The following is a 23,359-nucleotide window of genomic DNA, read 5'->3' on the forward strand; positions in this document are numbered from 1 at the left end:
ACATGACGCAGAGCAGCTGCGGTTATTCATGCTGCGTCCATCTCTGCTGCGCTACCAGACCTGGATTATCCTAATGGACAACGGCATGTTACTTTAAAAAGAAGCTTTTTAGGATAAAAACCAGCTCCCGGGAGACCACGCACACACACGCACGCGAGCACGCCACAGCTGGAGCAGCTAGGGGTTGGCCGCGCGCAGGAGAGCCTCTCCAAACACGCTAATTAGATCTGCAGCTCTGGCCCCGCGCTCTGAAAGCAGCCCAGCGGCAGGGTGCGCGGAGCTGTGGAAAGTTAATTGAATTAAATTCCTTCTAAACTAATTAGGCTGCAATCTGCCACGCGAGCTGTCCCCGTGCAAGGTTCGAATTAGGCGGAATGGATTTGTTCCTTTTCTTTAAAAGAAAGGGAGGACGGGCTGCTGTGTTTTTTGGTGGCCTCCCTTATTTGTCTTTTATGATAATTCTCTCTGGGAGCGCGGGGTGGGGGGTGGATCAGGTGCGCGCGGGCCGGAGGGTCCGTGCGTTAACGCGCAGGATGAGCGTGGCCTGAAGCTGAGGAAGAGGCTGCGATGAAGAGTGCTGCTGCGCGGCGGCACAAGCGTGGATCGGCTGAGTGGACGGAGGTAATGGAGGTGAAATCGATCCTCTCTGAGAGGAGCACAATGAGAGGCGGAGGGCGGGAGGGAGAGGAGTGAGGAGGGACATGGATGAAAATCCTCCGTTAAGAGCAGGGACAGATATGATAATGGGAGCGCGGCTGTAGCCGTTCATCATTCAGCACCTCCACCTGCTGGACTGCACGCTGGTCCACAGCCACGCAGCCTTTTGGCTCCATCTCTTCTGATAGATTTCACAAGAAATCCAGTAAACTCATGGTCCTGAAAGTCATGCAGCAGGAGGAAAGGGGAGAACAGACAGATGGAGAGGAAAAGGTGGAGGAGAGCTGGGGGAGTGGGGGAATAAAATGCAGGGAGATGGAGGAAGAAGGAGGTTAAGACGATGGAGGGCCAGGTTTCTGTTTCTCCATAATCTAATCAGAGAAATGGTAGCAGTCAGAAATAGCCTGACATACAGACTAAGAGCCTCTCCTCTTTCTCCTCCTCTTCTTATTCTTGTCTTCTTCTGCAGGGAGGGTAAGTGGATACGCACACGCACGCGGACACACACACACACACACACATCAATTGGACTTCCCAAAACCATAAAGTGTAGATTGAGGGTCACATGAGGAAGAATAAGCCTGAAGGTACCTGAGCCAAACCTGGTCTGCTATGCAGATACAGCCCTTCAGTTTGTCTGGTGCTCGTCACCGTTATCTTCATCTGCTTCCCGAGGATGAAGTTTCAGGTTCTTGACAGCTCAGACTTCACACATCTGTGTAGAAAAGCCCGTTTTACCTGGGAAGCTGTGGGGTAATTGAAACAGGAGACAAAAGAATGAAAAATCCTGCAGTTTGAGTTTCGGGGGACGTTATTCTGCCTCAAAACTTCAGAAACCTCCATTAAACTGGAACTCCCTGGAAAGGTCACAGACAGCACAGGGAGAGCGAAAGCACATTTGCTAATGCTAATTTCTTTATGTGGAGAAGACATTCCTGCAGGGAATTCGGCTGCATTCCCTTCCGGTGTCCGACTCTGACCTCCGTCATGGGGCAGAATTCCTCTGTCATGTTGGTTCATGGGGTGCACAAGTGTTTTTGTTGAAGAATTCCCACCCAGAAACTGGTTTCTCCCACACACACATCCATCAGCAGTGTCAGAGCAGGCAGAACAAAAAACACACCAGAGGAATCTCCTTTTGCTTTGTGACGGCTTTATTTACAGCAAAGGAGGCCGGAAAACAAGAACGGAAATGTTGCTCCGTCCCAGCGGAACATGGTCTTCATACATTCCTGATGCAACAAATGTTTGGTTCTCTTAGCATTAAGACAGCAAAATGAAGAACATCAAGCAGAATTTGATGGTTTTCTGATGGAAATATGCCATTAAATGAAGATTGTTGTGTTTACATGTGAAACATAAAATCTCTATCATGTGAAAAACAGGAAATGAGGAATCATTAAACCCTTCTTCCTCTATACTCGAATTTCTTCTACTTATAAATACTCAGTGTTTTACATTATGAACCTTATCAGTGTGTAACAGAGATGACATCCACAGCAAAAGTGATCCAAATGTTAGTCAGACCCGCAGCTTGTTTGAAGCATGAATTAGGGACACCACGACGTTCTGCCTTCAGAGGAACTTTTATTTGAAATGTTTGCGATGAGGTCAGAGTGCTGTGCTGCAGGTCAGTGTTCAGGACTAAGCGGTGGGCGGATGTCAAGCATTCTGGATGAATGATCTTCTCCCAGCACCTCTAGCCGCAGACTGGGGGCGCCGCACTCCTCCTGACCATCCGAATGCACCGACAGACGCAGTGTGCATCCTTTGGGCAGCAGCTCTTGCTCGTACGCTGCAGCTAACTGGTTGACAACCCGCCGCTCCACCTGTGGGATGAAACACTGTGGTTAGTGTTTATACAGAAAGACACACTGCAGGAGACGGCCTCTGCGTACCGTGATGTCTGAAGAAGACTGGTTTAGGATATTTGTAAAAATATTCTCTAAAATCTCAAAAAAAAGAGTAGAAGATGGTAAAGATGTGATGAAGAGACAAGGATTTCTGACCTAAATCTTTTCATTTAACATCTGAAGCCCCCCACCTGCCACCCCACAGACACACAGAGCAGAGCTGCATATATTTTACTGACTTTAAGTTGTTTCAGTTTTAGTTTAAAAAGGCCTGTAAAAAATCCCTAAAAATAAAGTTTTTTGTGACATGGAGGAACAGAAAGACTTCCCGTCAGAGCGGCCAGGAACAGCGGTCCTGGAGGTTCTAAATGTGAATGACAAGCTCAGTGACAGACAAGAAGCATTTATGCCAAAAATGAGAAGAAGAAAAAAAAAATCCAGGAAAACTGGACTGGGAGGAAAACCGCAATTTTAAATACTGAGGAATGACTAACATAAAACAGCTCTGACAATCAAAGCCTGAAACTAGAGGAAAAGCAGAAATCCACCAAACACAAAACAGGATTTAATAAACCATTAGGAGAAAAACAAAGAAAAATGAAGCATGAGGGCCCAAATCTCATCAGTTTCCCAGTCAACAAAATCCACATTTATTTATTTAACGGGGACAGTCCACAGTAAAAGCATAGCTGCAATGCGCCAGAATTAGCCCAAAGGCTCTTTTTAAGACCCACGCAAATGACGATTGTGTTTTCTGGTGTTTTGAATGTTTTTGTGGCCTTTTCTCTCAAGATGGAGGACATATATAAAGACGATTAAGATTAAAACTGTATTTCTTTATACAAATCGTTGTGAATCAGGAGCAGATGAAATAATCCAGCTGGAAAAAGACTATATTTGTGATGTAGAAAATAAGCTGGTTGGGCCACAAGCTCTTTGCTTCCGAGCCCCAAACTACAGGGACAGATAGGGGGGTGGGGGGGTGGGTTTGCTCCGCGCCAACAGTCCAGATCAGAGGTGAATTTCCAATGAGCTCCAGCCGCTCAGCAGAAACTATGTCCTAGAAAACGACACGATTGTTTGGTTTTGGTTAAAAACTGCACCATCATAATTAAAAGACCACTGGGAAAACTTTGACAACGGATCAAAAGATGATTGGAGTGGTTCTTTAATCTTTATTGTGAAAGGATAAACTGTGCTTTCTCAGATGATTCAGCATAGGTAAAGGATGTCTGTTACATCCAGCTCTAATCGGGGGATAATACTGAGAGAAATGCTCAGCTCTTACTTGAGAAGAATTCGGTCCATTTTTCTCCAGATTACTGTCTACCTTCACAGAAACCACAGTTCTTTAGCATCTTAAGATGACGACTAATAGCTGGTCTTAAATAGACTCAATTTGACCATGTGACGTCATGGACGCTCCGCCCATTTATCTACAGTTATGGTACAGTTTCATGTTTTCATTCAGGGACGAAAATAATAAAGTTCTCTCTACAACACTCCCAGGGGCCCAGACAACCCTACAACGTGCAGCCCCCCTACGGGTCAACCCCCTTTATGAATGGATGTGAAAGGCCTGCTGGGATGTTTGGAGTCTGAGACTTTCTTCACCTCTCAGCCATCTCCACGAGTATTTCATCAGAGATGCTTTTTTTTAAAGTTAGACCTTCAAAACTAAAAAGAGAATTTGAACTCCTCAAAAAAACAAACAAACACCCAGCTGCTGCAGGTTCCATACCTCATGTTTGATGGACCGAGCTCCATAGTGCAGGTTGTAACCTCCCGCCAACAGGTCCAGCACCGGCTGGTCCCACTGAAGGGTGATGTCGTGGCGCTGCTTTGCCTGGTGGCGAGGAGACAGAGACATTAACAGAAGGCATCTAAACCCACAGGAGTGACAGAGACGAATGCAGCAGCAGAGAGAGGAGGTTCTGTCAGGCAGCATGGCCACCGGCGCTAATCAACAAGCCCTTAATGCATTTTAATCAAACGCCAGTCAATAGTTGTGTTCCGAGTGGCTCATTTAGCTACTTGTGTCAACACTCGGTTCAATAAATAAATCGCAACGTTTTGCTACGGATGTACCTATGGCGATGCGGACGGCGCCAAGCGTTTAATTCTGATTACAAACCAACGGCTTTTGGGGATTCAGCGATAACGACATTTGTGCTGTCGGACGTGGCATCACCCTTGGAAACAACGGCAACCGCAGCCTTAACGTTAACTAACAGCAACCGCAGCCTTAACGTTAACCAACAGCAACCGCAGCCTTAACGTTAACCAACAGCAAGGTGACGGCAGAAGCTGCTGAAACACGCCGCCTGCAGAGGCCAAGTTGTTTGTCAGGACACCAGCTGTAATATTAATAATTCAATATTGATGAGGGCACAACATGTTAAACAGTGTAATCAGATTATAGCGAGTAACAGTATTGATCTGTGTGTGTTTCTGCAGCGCTCAGCGGCTGCAGGGTGAGACGACTGAGTCCCACTCCGCCTGTGCAGCTTTGGAGGCCTACTTCAGAAGAAACATGCCCCCATCCTCTGCCTACAGATAAAAGAAACGCACATCCTGATCTATACAACGTGTAATGATCGAAGAGTGGAGCTGGTTTTTTCTGGGACTGTTAGGAGTCCTTTACTGATGATGTCTTCAGTTTGCCTCTGTGAACAGAAGAGTGCACTCACTGTCGACTAGTTCAGTGTTTTTCAACCAGTGTGCCGTGGGAGATGGTCAGGTGTGCCGTGGGAAATTGCCCTCATTAATCATTCACTGATCTAAAAACATTTCCCATCTCCAGGATATCAGCTCTTTGTTCATCCAAACAGGCCCTGATAAAACACTGAGTAGTTAGGAATATGAAAGATCGTAAAATACTTTTTTCTTTGTGTGGATTTTTCTGAAATATTGTGTAACCTTTTTTAAAACATAGTTTAACATAGTCCCTGACTTGTTAAAAGGGTGTGCTCGTGAATTATGAAAACAGGACAATTTTTATAATGAAATGTAGAAGTGGGGCTGCACGTCAATGTAGTGGCCTCACAGGGAGTAGGAACTTGTTCGAATCCCATCTGGGACCTTTCTGTGTGGGGTTTGCATGTGTAGGTTTTCTCTGGGCTCTCCGGCTTCTTCCCCAAGTCTAAAAACATGCTTCTTAGATTCATTGGTGACTCTAAAGTTTCCTAGATGTGTGGGGACTGATTGTGGCCCTGCGACAGACTGGCGACCTGTCCACGGTGTTTCCCACCTTCGCCCAACAGTAGCGGGGAAAGGCTCCAGCAACCCCTTGACCCCGGAAGGGATATAGCGGGTTCAGAAAATTTATATATGAATGGACGTGCAAAAGTAATCTTTGGCATCTTTTGTGCAATTTTGCACGTTTGTTTTTTTTATTTTTTATTTTACAGTGCATTGCATTCTGTTTGATAATAGACTGTGTACCATTGTCAATCAATCTCCTCTGTGCTGCGTCTCTTTTAAAAAATGCTTTCAGCTTGACAAATCGACATAAATCTTTGATCAGATCTTTGTTCTCATTCCATAAAACTGGTCTTATTTTTCAATGAAGGTTTGAACTTTGAGAGTTTGAATGAGAGCAATGTGAAAATGTTCATGTCTGTCTGAGAAACGTGTACAAAGTGTGTAGTGAGGAGTTTCACAGCCTGTAAAACTCATCTTTTATCCTACTTATCGGATTTTGTCAGGTAATTTTTAGAACAAACGCCTGCGATAAACGAGGGAACACTTTATATTTGATTTTGTTATTTTAGGGGGTTGTGTCAAGCTGGTAGGCTTTCACATGATTTGATACCCATTAAGTAAGTTCTTGGTTTCTAGAGGGTTAGTGACCCTTGAACTCTAATGGACAGTCATCAAACCTTCTTGGCCCAGAAGCTGAGCTCCTTGCCGACGAGCTGCAGCAGCTCGGAGTGACAGAACGGCAGGAAGTATACAATTTCGTTGATTCGGCCCAGAAACTCGTCCCTCCGGAAATGAGCCTGGGGGGTGAAAGGTGAGAGAGCGTCACCTGCAGAACAGTTTCCAGTGTGAAAGGGTTCATCGAATGCCGTACCTTGAGGATCGGCTGAATAACGGATTCTTTGAACTGTCTGGAGATTTTGACGTCATCGCCTTTCTGCACGTCCTCTGGGAAGGAAAAAAACACGTCAGAAAACGTTTCTTTCATTGTGCGACGCTGAGATTTAGGCGTTTTTCTCACCAAGGTTGTCAGCCAGCTTCCTGCGGCTAACCTCCTCAGCTTCTTGTCGGAGCTGCAGTGCATGCTGGGCAATCTCCTCACTTGCAACATTGGATGTCATGATGAAGATGGCATCCTTGCATTCGATGGTCTTCCCTTTGCCGTCGGTTAGTCGCCCCTGAGAGATAATGTAGAGAGGTCAGCTTGATAAACTGCTGATGTGGCCGCCTTGAAGTACAAGGGTTTGAGAGTCCACACCTCGTCAAACAGCTGCAGCATGATGGTGAGCACGTCAGGGTGGGCCTTGTCCACTTCGTCGAACAGAACAACAGCGTTGGGACATGCCCTCAGCAGTTTGGTCAGCTGACCCCCTTCCTCGTGTCCAACGTATCCCGGAGGAGAGCCAATGAACTTTGCCACCTAGTAGGGACGGGAGGATGGATGCTGGTCATCCAAATCACGCAGGAATTTAACTAGCAATCACACTAACCGTGCAGTCTGTCTTTATGAACCTATCAAACATGCCTGCCTGGTCCTGCTCCTCCACATCATTGACTGTAAATGAGAACTGGACTGAGTGAGTGTGACATCATCCACAGGAAATGGTTTACTTTCAGCTCCAACCAAATGAAGTCAATTCAGTCAGTAATTTATTTTTCTCCAAAATGGATGCCGCCATGTGTGGAGCCAGACGTCCAATCTGTCAATCAAACGTTTTGAGAGTTAGACGTGAGGGCCAGCAGGCACCACCTACTTTTATTGAAGCATCTGATTGGTCAGTTTATATCTTAAATAACTACAGAAAAAAAGTATATTGAAAAAAAAGAGGATAATCAAGAACATGTTAAAAAAGATGTTAGATGAAGAATGGTTATTCTGATAAATCGAATTACTCAGTAACAGCTGTTTATTTCTCTATAGAAGTTTATGGGATTTTGGCTTCTTGGAGCCAGCAGGTACTTCCTGTTTGGAACACCAGGGGCAGGGGTCACTCAGTCCAGTTCTCATACACAGTCAATGCTCCAGGTCTACTATCACTCCTGGTTTCCAGTTCTTCTCGATTTACTCCATGCTGTCCCCATAATAATGAGATTGATTGGACACGCCTGATTGAGAAATTCAGCAGGATTGTGGGGCAGAGAAGGCTGAAACTTCCATGCAGCTGCACGTATTTACTGCTTTTGTTTCCATAAAAGACGGGACCTCTTTACACTCACAGCTATGACAGAAACTGTCCAAAAAAATTGTACTTTTGTTATTTTTAAAATGTTCTTGTGGCTAATCTCTGGTAACAGTGGACATATATAAAGAAGATTAAGTGAGGTAGAAAATACACTGGGCAGGGTACAAGCTCCCTGCTCCGCTCCATTCTGATGCATCTACTTGTAGACAAATAGATCCATGTACGTCTTTGTTTTCCTCGTCTGATATTTCATCTGAATCAAAACTGTACAGCTGGATGGCTTTAACACCTCTCAGCATTTTAGTTGCACCAGTAACTTTAGGTTGTGAGTTTGAGGGGCTGTAAGCTAGCAAAAGAGCATGTAAACGAAGAGCTTTCAGCAATAAAGAGGGGAAGAGGGTCAGGGTTGCTCTGCGCCAACAGTATGGCACACAACTCAGAGGTGAATATCTAATGACCTATGTCCTAGGTTTTTTTTATTTTTATTTTGGCTAAACATGGCATAATCATAATTAAAAGACCACTGGGAACTCTTTGAAAATGTATCAAAGATGATCGAAGGGGGACTTCAAAGCCTCCCTTCTGCTGATTCTCACTGCAGTCATCTGAGAGCCGTTGACACACAGTTTGTTCACGAAACCAAAATGATTGGACGCTCTTCTTTAGCACGGCAATAGAAAGCAATTTTAAATCTCTGATTAAATTCATTTATCATCAAAGCTTCATAAACAGTATAAAAAAGCCAAAAACTAAACATTCGTTTTGGTTTTTGCCTCAATTGTGAATCCATAAGCAGTATGAATTCTGCGTGACACCCGCAGCTCCAGAAGCTGAAGTGAATGGGTTTGGGTGAAGCCCTCAAATGCATGACTGGGACTGAAGTGAGGCTGGACGCAGGTACAGCATTTGGATCAAGTTTAGAGGCACTTACCTCGTGTTTTTCTTGGAACTCGGACATGTCCATGCGGATGAAACCCTGCAACAACACCACAGGTTAACCCGGAACAAGACCAGCTTTTTCTTCCTTTCTGATTGCTCTCAGATACCTTCTTGATGTCCTTGTGCATGTAGCGTGCCACCTGTTTGGCCAACTCCGTCTTTCCTGTGAATAAGACCAGACAAAAAGAGGAAATCAATCAAACTTTTCATGGAATCATTTTTTGACGTAGCTCCTTCGTCTCCTGGCTGAGTGCTGGTCCAAATCCCAGCGTGTCTCTCTACCCTTCTTTCGATCATCTCTCCAGATTATTGCGGTCTGTAAAATATTCTGCATATAAATGCTCACATGGGATATTGATGTCTTGTGCTTGGCATGCATTTGGGTACGATGGCGCGCGTCTTGTTGCCGTGTTTAATATTGATGTCTCGTGGCCACGGTTTGTTGCTGAGGGGGAACTGAGGATATGAACGCCGCCTCCCCCTCATCCGTCTCCCTGACCTGTCATTTCAGCATCTTTCTCTGTTTGTGAGCTCCATGCTGTGCCTCCACATCAGAACTTTCAGTCCGTGCTGCAGCTTCAGGATGTTCAGGCTTTTCTCTAAACTATTCTAGTCAAAGTTCGTCAAATCTGATGGGAAGAGATTTGGTTTTCACAGCCCAACTGTAAAATAATAATCAATAGAACTGCAAATTTTCCTTAAACATACAACATATCGTTTTTAAGTAGTTACCTTTGACATTTACTTTAATGACTAACCACACATCAGGATTCAGCCCATCAAACGTGCATGCAGATGTTTTTGTTTTGTTTTTGTTTTTTAAGAATAAAAGTATACATCTGCGAGTGAATCCACAAAGTCTGAGCTGCAGAAAAATAGTGGAGTTTTATCGCATGATAAAGAATGATTTTGTGTGGACAAACCAGAACCACAGATCAGCAGAAAGCACAAAAAAATAAACCTGACATTGTGTTTTGAGGCTGAACTTATTTCAAGATGCTAAAGAATTACAGCCATTTTTCCAGAACGTGCAATCAGAGCATCAATGCACTATTTATGTTCATTACTCAACATCAATTGATTTAAAAAGCAGCTGATTTCTCTACTGAGTCTCTTTAAAGACATTAAACGTTGTTTGCGACTGGACAAAACAGCAGGAAAACAAACAGAAAAATGCTTCAGAGTGAGTTCGCAAACTCCATCTCTGCAGAGATGTAAAAAAAGAAAAAACGTGGGTTCAAATACTACATCACTGTGTTGCTCTGTCAGGACTAGCTGTGGAAAAACAAATGGATTTATATTGAGCTGTCAAATAAAACTAGACCTTAACTTCCTTTAACAGGAGTCAGCAATGGACAGAAAAGTGGGCAAAAATGTTTTGGAGCCATCAGTTCAAAGCACTTCCCTTTCACTCGCATCTCTAAGATTATATGTGACAGTTATTATTTTTTGCTTTGATTTTTTATTCATACTTTGTGCTCTTTTATGTTAATTTTTCCTTTTACTTGGTTTATTATGTTTTTCAATAATTTTAGCATGAAATGAGCAAACAAGACAAATATGTTTCTCTGTATACAGTACAACAGCAGCCCAGCACTATATACACTAACAGTCAAATGATTGGAGCCCAAGGGTGCATTGTTTCAATATCATAGATGGACTGTATATGAGAACTGGACAGAGTGAGTGTGATGTCACCTGGTTGGAGCAGGAAGTAAGTGTCATGGACACCGCAACGCTGGAGCCAGAAATTGTCAGTACCGCTTGAAAGCGGGCTACTCGAAATCTGTCAATCAATCATTCTGAATGCTGGACGTGGTGGCCCCCAGACACCACCGTGAAGTATTTGATGGGTCAGTTTATAAATTGAATAACCTGAACTACAGAAGAAATATTCAGAAAAAAGAGGATTATTAAGAACATCTTTAAAAAAGATATCAGAGCCAGAATGGTTATTCTGACAAATAGAATGACTGAGATTTCTGTCGAAATCTTTGGGAATTTGGCTTCTTGGAGCCAGCGGGTACTTCCTGTTTGGAACGCCAGGGGGGAGGGGTCACTCAGTCCAGTTTGCATATACATTGTTGAAATGTCTGAGGAACATGTTTCTGTAAAGTTTATACTTTTTTAGCATCACAGAGGAACAACTGCACCTTTCAGGAAGAACTCCATTGAATTTTATCTTATTATTTGGGTTAAAGAGGAGAATGAAAAACACTTTTTACAATTGTTTTGTTCCTTTCTGATACAATAACAGAAGCTAAAGTGAGAAGAGCTAAAACGTGAGACGAGTTACCGATTCCCGAAGAGCCGAGGAAGAGAAACACGAGAGGATGCTCTTCATCGTACCAGCCGTTTTCCTTCCTCCTGATGGCTGTAAAACACACAGACAGAGAACCCATTACGTTTGTTGACTCTGCTTTTCCACCAAGTACTCAAAGTTTCACTGAAGTGAACAAAGGTGGCATGGCGGCGGTGGAGAAGTTTCGAACAATCATGATAGTAAAAAAATTAGGGATGAGAAAAGGGTCATCTGCCGGAATAAATGAGGGGGGAAAAAAGAAAAAGAGAGCAGGAAAGCAAGATGAGAGACCTCCTGAAAGCTACCCACAATGCCTCTCCTCCCCCTCAGTCAGTGGGGCCATTAGCCAGCTGTAATTGTGTTAGCCTCTCTGGCGCGGCCATGCTGAAATCAGTTTAGCATAGATTGTAGCCTCACACACAGACACACACTCTTAAAAAGGAGTGCCTCCCTCCCTCTGCCATCACCCCAGCAACCAAACTCCTATGAAGACACAAAGACCAGATGATGAGGATGATCTGAGGAAGAGGAGCGGTGCATTCGACCACCGCCGGAAGAGGCACCGTCCTCTAAAAGAGAAGCTGGGAGCCCAACCGGAGTCCCAGATGCATGGGTGCTGGTCCTGCTGCCTTCAGCAGACGCCCGCTGGCTGCTCTGTGCGGTTTCTACGCCAAGCTTCAGAGATTGAGTTTCCACCAACAGTCAAGAGACTTCAAATTACCCCAACACTCTCCTACATTTAATGTGACATGTTATCCTTTTGAGGTTGAAGGCTCCAGCAGATAATGGACAAAATGTTCCTGCATGAGCCATTCAGGTAAACGAGCTTTATGGCCTTGAAATACGTGACCACAATATCCCTTTATTACATTTGTGTCAACCACAGGATGAGGCCGCCAGAAGTTCTCTGCTGAAAATAATGACAACTCCCTCAAAATCTGGAGAAACCACAGCTGCAGCATCCTCCAATGACAATAGGCTGAAACTCTTCTCCTAAAAACCGCCTTTGTCGAGTAAAAACACCAAACATGCGTTACACAAGTGTTAAGTCCGCTGCTAACGACTGATAATGAGAAAACGTTTAGCAGGAGAGGAAGAGGAGACGCAGGAAGCAGGAGGAGGAACAAAAGATAAGGGAGAGGAAAGAGGAGTAAAGACCTGGAAGGAGATAAGGAGAGGAAAGCCAGTGATGGAGATAAGGAGACAGAGAATGAGGCAGAGAAACAAATGAGCGTGTCAGAGATGGACCCGGAGATGAATAGTGACAAGAGGAGGCTCCACAGCTCCATCTGCTCCTTCCATGGCTGCATGAATGACGGCGTAACCTTCTGCGTTCCTGTCGGTTTGGGCTGATTGGGACTGACTTTGACAGAAGGGCACGCTGACATTTCTGAAAGGTCCCTGACAGCAAGAAGGAAGGAAAGGGGAGGCGAAACAAATGAAAGTTTGCCTCCTCACTCACACAAACAGACTCACACAGACACACACACACACCATTGGGGCGTTGTGTTTCAGGCAGGTCTGGTTGGCTCTAACATGATTACGCAGGGATGATTCTCTTCAATAACTCTTAGCCCTGAGAGCTAAACCTGGATCAATCTAACCTTCATGCTGTGTGCGTGTGTGTGTTTGTGTTGGTCTTCTGATGGGTTTTATGTATTTCTGCTCTCTGTGTGAGTGTTTGTGTGTGGGTCTTGCTGTAGGCCAGCTGTTTATCATGAGGAGTTACCGTGGAAACAGCTGTTCAAGACACGGAAACACATCAAAGACTTTTAATTTGTTTTCCTCATCTTTGACCTGCAAATATCTCAGGCAGATATTCCAGTCATAATCCACACTGACGCACTGAAGCAGCAGTCAGTGAACAAGCAGAAAACACTTAAAAACGTTTGTTTTAAAGACCCACTCAACTTTTGATTTATTTTTAAAGCGTTTCCAGTGGTCTGTTAACTATGATTATGCTGTTTTAAACCAAAATCAGCTGTCGATTTTTAGGACATAGTTTCTGCAGAGCAGCAGTAGTTCATTAGAAATTGTGAACGGGACAGATCCACTCTTTTTTAAGCAGCATTTTTGGTCACGATTTAAATAAAAAATACTCAGAAAATACATGTGAATCGTAATTTGTTTTTACATGTCCTCTATTATCAGAAAAATGCCACAAGACCATGTTAAAAACACCCAAAACACAATCAGAGTGGGGTTTTTAAGAATATTTTGTTTTCTTTAATGAACCTGGAAAAAGACTTGGTCCAGGTGAGAAGATTTGATAAGAAAATCAGAAAAAGATTGTAAATGATGTGCAAAAACATAAAGAAGTAAATATGGAAAAAGGATCCAGCGTGCCTTTTTTTAAACTGTAACGGTAATGTCTTCAAAGATGCTTCTCTGAACTTTTTTATGACAGATCCTTGCCAACATCAGTCTATCCATCCATCTTCAGAACCTGCAGAATCCGTTCTAGGGTCCAGCTTACCGTTGAAGGTGGGCCACCCAGAACTGGTCGCTAGTCCGTCACACAACCGCACATTTTAGAGTCACCAATTAACCCATGAAACCCATGGGAGGAAACCGGAGTGCCTGGATAAAATCCACACCTGCACGAGGAAAACTCCACACAGAAAGGTCTCTGCTAGGCTTCCAACCAGGGCCTTCTCGCTGTGAGGTGAGAGCGGTAACCACTACACCCATCCTAACATACAGTGAGGGGGAATTAATGAGACCACTTCCGCTGCCTTGCATTCACACTTGGTAAGAATTTCCCTCATCAATTATGACTCAATCATCATTCAGCCTGATCAATATGCATTCAGTTACACAACCCTTTCCCCTTTCCCAAGCAGTTTTTCTTTCAGCTTATCCTCACATCCTGTTCTCCTCTGTCATCTCCTTATTAAGAGTCTCTACTTCCTGTTTTCTTTATTTTATTTCCTCTCCCTGTTTTCTCTTTGACAGCTTGGTTCATTTGGCTTCAGCTTTTTATGGATTATAACAGACCTAACAGTCAACATGGACACCTCAGGATGTTAACAGGGGATACTAATAAATGTCTTCATAAGCAGCTTAATACGTAAGTAAGTATAAGTAGTTTATAAGTAGTTTATTAAGGAATCTTATTCTAAAGCACTCCCGAAATTTTTTTAATAGCAAAATAATCTTAGTTTAAGAAAAAATGTCTCAGTGACTAGAATTGGATTCTGAAAATAAGGTAAGACCATTTTTCTCATCATCTTGGCAGTTTTTTAAATTTTTTATTTTATTTTATTTTATTTACATTGTAGTAATGGTTGACTTACTTCTAGGAGGTCTGTTTTTGCACAGAAGCTGGTGAGATGTTCGCTCACGGGTCTGCATGCAGAGAATTGTATGTTTTCAAAGCAGCAGATGAAGAAAAAACACACCTGCAGCTGGAGATTTTTACTGGAAAACATATGTTTAAAGTGAAAATGCAGAAGTTGAGCTTCTGTTGGAGATTTGTACTGCTTTACACAATAGTTACCAAGCACAAAACCCCCAAATGACATCAACTGTTTCAAAAAATGATTTGCTGCCTGGTAAGAAGTTGGATGAACTCGCCAAACATTTTCTTTTTAAAAGAAAAACGTAATAAGTGTAGTTTATTTGGAGATACTAAGTTTTAAAAACAAAACAAAAATTAAGCTTTTTTCTTCAATGCATAAAAACAGAATGTAAAGACTGAACATAAGAATTACCAGATACATTTAAAATAACAACATACCACCTTAACTCACAAGAACCCATGGTGACATTAGTTTAACAGTAAAACAGCAGAATACGTTCTGTGATCCACTTGTTCTGTGGTATATCCCATTTAATGTTTTAGGAAAAAGGAGTCTGGGTTGTCATGGGTGAAATCAGAATTGAGAATCTCTACGCTTCCCAGCGTTTCCATATCAGCGGTTTCTGCTTTGATGATGCTCACACAAGTGAAAGTTGTTCTTACTGCAGGTTGTAATGACCGTTTCCAATTTTAGGAATAAGTTATTACTTTCACAAATCTGAGCAGAGCTTGTCAGGCTTCATAAAAAGAGCTCACAAAGCTGTAAAACCACTCTCTCATCTGCAGATCAATACGGTGCGTGGCCTCCATGGATGCCTGCTGGAATATTGGCTTCTTACCGTCTTCTGCGTTATTGTGCTCTAACTCATCCAGCCTCCTCCTTTCTATAGCCTCCACCCGCTCTCCGTCTTTCTGTCAATGGTTCACAGATCATTTTACTCCCCCCCCCCTATCTGTGGCTACCTTTTTAAAGCTTTCTCACTCGTTTCCCATCACATGCAGCTTCTTTTGCTTCCTGTTTTCCTTGTTTTATCCTATGACCTGGTAGCTCAGAGGGACAATGTTCAGGAGGCCACGAAAAGCATTAAGGAAAGACAGAAATGTTTGGAAGCTGGTGAGATGAATGTCAAGGTGGTGCAGAAGAAGAGAGGAGGAAAAACATGGAAGACAGAAAGATGGAGGGCACAGAGTAGGAGGAGGAGGGTCTGTAGTACGTCTCCTCTCTCTGTAATCGTGTTAACTGGCGGCTCCAAGCTTTGCCTCTTCAGCTGTCACACAAAACCACACACACACACACACACACACAAACACACACACAGCACCTGTGTACGAGTGACAGACAGCTCATTCATCACAATTAACCAATTACAGCTCCGCCAGTCTGTCTGAGCCCGCCCACTGCTGCAGGGAAAAGGGGAGGCAGAGGAGGAAGGACAGACAAGGAAAAAACCAAAGGAGAAGGGGGGATTGACATGCTCCTCAGGTTGTATCCACTGAGGTGAGTGTATATTCATGCATTTACCTGAAGCCACAGTATTGATAGCCCCCTCCTGCCCAATGATGTGCTCCTTCAGCCTCCTCTCCAAAGGGAACTTCCTCCGTTCTGCAGCCTCCCTCCGAGCCTGCAGCTCCTTGAACTATGGGGAGACAGAGAAAAAACAACAAAATTTAGTAAATTTACATGAGGATGAGACAGTCAGGGAGGTGTGGATGAAAGAAAAAAAACATTACTATGTTACGGTGCAGTATTTGTTCCTCTTCTGCTGACATGAAACCAGGTTTTCTTAGAGACACAAAAACTAAACATACTTCTGAACCTAAAGCTGAGAGCCACAAGTCCTTTAAAGAAGTCTAGTCTTATTAAAAATGACACTGCAGCTCTTTTCTGACAACTGTTTTTCCTAATGATACAGCCTTTAGCAAGAGTTTTACTGCTCAATAGATCTAGGTTTTAAGGAGATTTAATATTACAAGAAACTAAGTTTACAAATGAGACAAAACACAAAAACTTGGAAACTTTTTTAAATTTCTTTTGTTTATGGGAAAAGAAAAGGAACCAAATTTGTTTATCCAAAGCCTCTTTTTGAACTTTGAATATCATTCATCGTACTTCTATTTACGATCTTTATTATTTACATCTTCAGTTCAAAAATAAATCCATCTAATATTAATTCTTCTTATAAAGAACTAAATGTCCTTTTTTGATTAAAACCATCTATACCAGGGGTTTGCAGCCTAAAGCTTCAGAGCCACATGGGGCTCTTGGACCCCTCCTTTATTGTTAAAGAATATTAACATGTTTTTAATTTTAGAATGAAGATATTAAAATTTTTGGACTAAATGGAAGGTCAAGTGAAACAAAACAGTCAAATAAGTCAAACTTATTAAAGTCATTGACAAATGTGACATGTGTCACTCTGCCAGGCTTCAGACTACAGTACCCATAATTCTCTATCAAGTGTTGCAGCTTTTTGACACATTTTTGAGCTCCGTGTACCACAGAAAATCAAATTGAGGTCAGTAAGCACAACCAGAATCCATAGTTAAGCCGTACTGAATTATAAAGCGGACTGTCTATTATTAATTCACAATATTTAAAAATATGTATTTATATCTTAAAACAATGTTTCATTTATATTTATCATTTTTGTTTTTTATAGGGTGAAGTTGTGTTTTGGCTCCTATTGGGTTGTGGTTAGAGAGAAATTCTCCTGAATGGCTTTTGTAGTGTTGAAGGTCACAGACCCCTGGTATATACCAAAAATATATATAATTAAATGGGAAAAAGACTCAGTGCTTTAATGATAATAAAATAATAATAATAATAATAATAATAATAATAATAATAATAATATATATATATAAATAATAAAAAACGCCCCTCTCACCCTCCGCGATTGGTTTCTCCTCCAAGCTCGGGTCCTCTACCAGAGGCCTGGGAGCTTGAGGGTCTTGCGCAGTATCTTAGCTGTTCCTAACACTGAGCTTTTCTGGACTGAGAGGTCTGAGGTCTTTCCAGGTATCTGTTGTAGCCACTCCTCCAGCTTGGGGGTTACTGCCCCGAGTGCTCTAATTACCACAGGCACCACTGTCACCTTCACTTTCCAGGCTTTCTCCAGTTCTTCTCTGAGTCCCTGGTATTTCTCCAGTTTCTCGTGTTCCTTCTTCCTGATGTTCCCATCGCTTAGCACTGCCACATCCACCACAACGGCTTTCCTCTGTTCTTTATCCACCACTACAATGTCTGGTTGGTTCGCCATTACCATCCTATCAGTCTGGATCTGGAAGTCCGACAGGATCTTTGCCCTCTCATTCTCTACCACCTTCGGAGGAGTTTCCAATTTTGACCTTGGGGTTTCCAGTTCATATTCTGCACACATGTTCCTGTGTATTATTTCAGCATACTCCATGTATGCTTTCCCTGCCAGCATCTTACACCCTGCAGTTATATGCTGGATTGTTTCAGGCGCCTCTTTGCACAGCCTACACCTTGGGTCTTGTCTGGTGTGGTAGATCTGAGCCTCTATTGCTCTGGTGCTCAGGGCTTTTTCCTGAGCTACTTGGATGAGCGCTTCAGTGCTGTCCTGTAGGCCAGCCCTTTCTAGCCTTTGGTAGGACTTCTTGATATCAGCCATTTCAGTTATGGTCCGGTGGTACATCCCATGCAGGGGTTTGTCCTCCCATGAGGATCTGTCCTCCAGCACTGTATCCTCTGCTCTCCATTGCCTGAGACATTCACTGAGCACACTGTCAGTTGGGGCCTTGAGCTTGATGTATTCATGCATCTTGGATGTTTTATCCTGGATAGTGGCTTCTACGCTCAATAGTCCTCGGCCTCCATCCTTGCAGCTAGCATACAGTCTCAGGGTGCTGGATTTGGGGTGGAACCCTCCATGCACGGTGAGGAGCTTTCGTGTCTTAACATCCGTGGTCTGTATCTCTTCCTTTGGCCATCTTATTATTCCTGCAGGGTATCTGATAACTGGCAGTGCGTAGCTGTTTATTGCCCGGGTCTTATTTTGAAATGGACTAGATGTGAGAATATATATATATATATATATATATATATATATATATATATATATATATATATATATATATATATATATATATATATATATATATATATATATATATATATATATATATATATATATATATATATATATATATATATATATATAAATAAACAACTTCTGCAAAGTTTCACCAGTTTTTACAAATCTTTAGATTTGTAGAATGTGTTTGGCACCCCCGCTTTAGTTTCTTGTTACAGCTCTTAACTTGCTCCTCAGTTCTTCTCCTCTTTCTTTCTCACAGCCATTCCACCACTCATTAATCCTCCCCTTCTCCGTCTCCTTAAACTCCAGGTTTTCAGCCTGCAGTGGCGGGAAGCCGTTTATTCTCTCCTTCCATCTTGCTTAGTTCCAGCCTACTGTCAAGCCAGCAGATAACCACCGATAACTCGAGTTTTATTTTAGAAATGCTGCTGCACACCAGTGAGGCAGCAGCATCTAAGCAGAGAGGGCAACTGAAACCTTTAACATCCCAGAGCTGTGGGATTAAACTCAAACTTTACTTAACACAAATTATAGACATAATTTTCATACATCTGGACAATCATTTTGTTTAGTCTCAGACTCATTTGTCATTTGTTGACTTCAGTCATACGTTAGTGAATAATGTGATTGTTTGAACACCTGAAATAATTAAAAATAAACTAAGAATGCAAATATAAAATGATCTGAACCCCAGAAGAAACACAAGCAGCTTTTAAAGAGAAAAAATCAAGAACCAAGATGGAAGATTACCATTGACCATGAGAAATTAAAAAAGTGACCCCTCCCCGCTGTTGTTCCAAACAGGAAGTACCCGCTGTCTCCGAGAAGGAAAAATCCCATAGACTTATAAACAGCTATTAATCCAAATTTTTTTCATGATAATTTTTTTACGTATTTCAAGTTATTCAAGTTATAAACTGCCTGAATAAAAGTAGGGGGTGCCCATTGGCCCTCACATCCGACATTTAAAACGTTTTTTAGACAGATTCGGTGTAGCTTGCTTTCAAGTGGTAGGGGTATGCCCTTCCAACAAGCTCACGCCTGATTGACCAGAGTGGTTGCCATAGAAACAATGAGTCAGTCAGTCAGTCAGTCAGTCAGTTTCTCATTTACAGTCAATGACGTTTACATCCGTGTTTGGGACACAAACAGATTTCTTTTTGTAGTGTTGAATGCATTTATTTTTGGCCGTTTTGGAGATGAATCGTTTATAATAATAGTCTGTAAAGAATGTAAATGAGTTCTTTTGAAAGTGGTAGCTCTATTTTAAGAGTGAGATCCTAATTTAATGCCAAACTGGATGATTAGAAGATCATCTTCAGATTTTTAGTTTTTAGCAGCAGAAAAACCAAATCCGCAATATGGAAGATAATGAAGCCGCCAAAAACATGGAGTGGCAGCTTCGCTGGTCCAACCCTCAAATAAAAGCTCGTAAAGAGTTCCACAAACTAATAACAGCTATCACTTTCAGTGCCTCCGGAGAGCAGTTACAGTGGAGAGCAGAGGTCATTCAAAAGAAAAAAAGAAAAAAAAAAGACACTTTCAGAGGTAGAAACGGGAAGTGTTGCATCCCATGATTCATAACGTCATAGACTTTCATGTTTACAAAGAGAAAAGCATATGAATACTGACATCAGCTGCTTTGCAAAGAACACATCTGTGAAATCAATTTAAGTCCAGGATCTTCAGCTGGAGGCAAACAACAGCGGTTTGTTTCAGATGAAGCTTTGAAGCTTTGAAGCTTCGAAGCGTAACTTCTGCTACATCTGAGAAACTCAATCCCCAGTAACCGAAACCTTATAATTATTAAAAAAAAAAAAAAAAAAAAAAAGTAAAATAGTTAAGTAATGCAAAATAGTAATGCAAATAACTTAGCTTCCTCCCACTCATTTTACAAGCAAATAGCCTAATTACACTCTTTCGGACAAACTTCACAATTAATGGATTCAAAGTGTTGTAAGTACAATTTATGAATATGTATGTATTTACATAGACATAAATCACTTTTACTTTAAATTTTTACAATCAAACCATGACTAATCATTCTATCATATTCATATACAGTACAGACCAAAGGTTTGGACACACCTTCTCATTCAAAGAGTTTTCTTTATTTTCATGACATGAAAATTGTAGATTCACACTGAAGGCATCAAAACTGAATTAACACATGTGGAATTATACACCTAGAATATAGAATATGAAATCTTAGTTTTGATGCCCTTATATATATATATATACATATATATATATATATATATATATACATATACATATATATATATATATATATATATATATATATAAAAATCAGGAATTTAATAATTATAATTTAATGTTTACTAACTTTTCCTTTAGTCATAGTCGATGCAGTTTAATGACTCAGCAAGTTAACTCTTTTACTATCACTGATTCACAATAAAAACTGGTTTCCAAAACACAAACGGCTCTTTTTCTGTTTAACCCCAATTAACCTTTCCCAGTATTCACCCAAAGACTCCCCAGCACCTGCCAGTCAATGAGTAAACGCACTAAGACCTCCTGAGGAGGAAGAGCCTGTGTGCAAGATGGTTTGTACAGATGTCTGTTAGCAGTAAAAGCAGGCATGTTCTGCAGGTGTGAACCTACCTTGCCCTCCCACTCCAGCAGCACAGTGCTCACTTCGCCCTCCTTGGCATAGGCGCGTGCGGTGTGGCCCAAACCATTGGTCTGCAGGGGGTTGGCACCTGTCGACCCACAGAAAAGACAGGAAGTCACGAGATCAACAGCAAAAGATGAGCTTCTTTTTTTTAGCTTTGTATGGAGCCTTCTGCTCTGCAGGACAGTTAAACTGTGGCGGAGAAAGTGGGGTTAGGGTCACAGAAGGTCAAAGGTGACGGAGGCTTGCTGCAGCGAAGCAGGGGGGCCACACCCCAGCAGGGGTAGTGTTCATATCTGCATCACATGTCAACAATAAACCTTCAGACATCTACAGCCGAACAACAAAACTGACAGCAGGTTGTTGCCCCCACCCGATGCAAGAAGAATCAAACTGCAGGATGGGTCAGCAGACGTGCTGAAGGCTGTTGGGTGTAACAGCACGGGATGTGTGTGGATGTGTGTGTGTGTGTGTGTTCTTCTGCACTGGCATGCGCCATCCTTCTGGACAGACACTGCCTGCTGGGATTTTACAACAATCAGCTGTGACCAAAATAAGTTTTTGCTTTTCTGCAAATGTATGTTTACATGTGTTTGTGGCTTTCAAAAAAGGAGTCTAATAACTAATTTTTAGTCCAAAAAACTTCTGTTCACTATCCTAAACCTTGTAAAGCTCAGTACATTGAAAAAAGATACAAATCTGTTTTTGAAAGGTTTCGAAGAAATTCACAAAAAACATTTGCAGTATAATTATTTTACGAGATCTTGTTGATATCAATTATGATACGTTGGGTAATTTGTTACATTTTGCTCACAACAATGTTAGTTTTAAATGCAAAAGAGTGTTCAGGAAAAAAATGTACGCAGTGATTGTTTCTAATTTAATGCACACATTTCAACATGGTATTATGTATTATAAAGAATTAATTATAAACAAATTTAGCAACACAGCTAGTAGTAATTAAAAAAATTAATAACAATAGATTAGTTATTCTCTCAATAAAGTTCTGAATTTAGCTAAAATGTTCCCACTTTTAACCCTTGTGCTATCCTAGGCACTTTAACATTGAGAGTTGGGTCATCTAGACCCACTAGACAGTGCTCTGAACCTTTTTTTCTTCAATGATTTGTGATCTTCACTGGTGTCCATGGATTACATGAAATCCTCTTCACCTTTATCCACCTTTGTCATGGTAGGGAGAACACGTCAATGTAAGGGTGGGGTCATATAAGATAGCACAAGGGTTAAGATTTCATGGTTGGAGCCATTTTGAAATGAGCAGGAAAAGCCATTCTACTGCTCCTAGTGGAACGATGATGAACTACAGGACAGAAAACATGTTTTAATGAACAATAGATCATGTAAATGAGATAGAAGTGTCAGAAATGTGTTTATCAAATATGATGCATATTAGAAGGTGTATTGACTAATTTGAACAACAATTCAATTGATATTATAATTTGTGGTTGATGATACATGATATATATATTTAAATGATAAGTTGAATCAGATTGATCTGGTTGGATTGTAGAAATACAAATCAAATCATAGATTAAGTCGATTAATTGTTACAGCCCTATTATTATATGGGGTTCAAAGGTAAAAACTTTTGTTGCTCAAGGATGCAAAGCTCAATTTTAGTAACAGACTGGGCACCAACAGGAATATTTCTCCAATTAGACCAGCAAGTTCTGGCAGACAGTTTCTATTGGATAATGGCCACATTTTTACTAAAAATAACAGCCCAACAACTGTGTTGGGTTCAGTTGTTTTATTACAAAATATATAAATGAACTACATCATTGGGCTTCTCACAAGGTTTGGCTGTTAGAAAGGAAATTTTGAATACAAGAAAATTTAGAATTTTTGTCAGGAGGTCCTTTTCTGCAAAAAAACGGTCCACACAGTTGAAGTAGCCACACTTTTTCCTGGTTGTTGTAGATAAACTCGTACGTTTCTCATATCGATCCCAACAACAATACACTACCCACTCCACCCCAACCAACAAAAACATGAGGGAGGAAAGCAATAAAAAACCCAGGACACAGAGACACACACACATCTACACACCGGACATAATAAATTGCATCATTTAAGGCTTTAATATCAGGCAAACCCTCTGGGCCAGAGCACTTTATAACAGGATCAACACTAATGACAATCACACAAGAGGACACACACACCCCAGCTGAACATGCACACACACTCACATAGGATCCCTTCA

At 41.7% G+C, this 23,359-nt stretch overlaps 1 protein-coding gene across 1 annotated transcript in view; it reads right to left on the bottom strand.

Moving 5' to 3' along the window:
* Window positions 1-1,790: 1,790 nt before the first annotated feature.
* clpb (ClpB homolog, mitochondrial AAA ATPase chaperonin) overlaps window positions 1,791-23,359 on the bottom strand; it is a 37,669-nt gene continuing 16,100 nt past the window's right edge. Inside the window, exons 6-16 of the mRNA XM_004075755.4 lie at window positions 21,126-21,223; window positions 15,959-16,073; window positions 11,130-11,207; window positions 8,941-8,996; window positions 8,826-8,870; window positions 6,970-7,131; window positions 6,733-6,889; window positions 6,586-6,659; window positions 6,392-6,511; window positions 4,252-4,356; window positions 1,791-2,486 (exon numbers count right to left, since the gene is read on the bottom strand). Of these exons, the coding sequence (XP_004075803.1) occupies window positions 2,289-2,486; window positions 4,252-4,356; window positions 6,392-6,511; window positions 6,586-6,659; window positions 6,733-6,889; window positions 6,970-7,131; window positions 8,826-8,870; window positions 8,941-8,996; window positions 11,130-11,207; window positions 15,959-16,073; window positions 21,126-21,223 (1,208 nt within the window). The 3' untranslated portion in view covers window positions 1,791-2,288. The remainder of the gene's footprint in view (window positions 2,487-4,251; window positions 4,357-6,391; window positions 6,512-6,585; window positions 6,660-6,732; window positions 6,890-6,969; window positions 7,132-8,825; window positions 8,871-8,940; window positions 8,997-11,129; window positions 11,208-15,958; window positions 16,074-21,125; window positions 21,224-23,359) is intronic.

This window comes from Oryzias latipes, chromosome 13 (genome assembly GCF_002234675.1).
Source record: "Oryzias latipes chromosome 13, ASM223467v1".
In the NCBI taxonomy this organism is placed as follows: Eukaryota; Metazoa; Chordata; class Actinopteri; order Beloniformes; family Adrianichthyidae; genus Oryzias; species Oryzias latipes.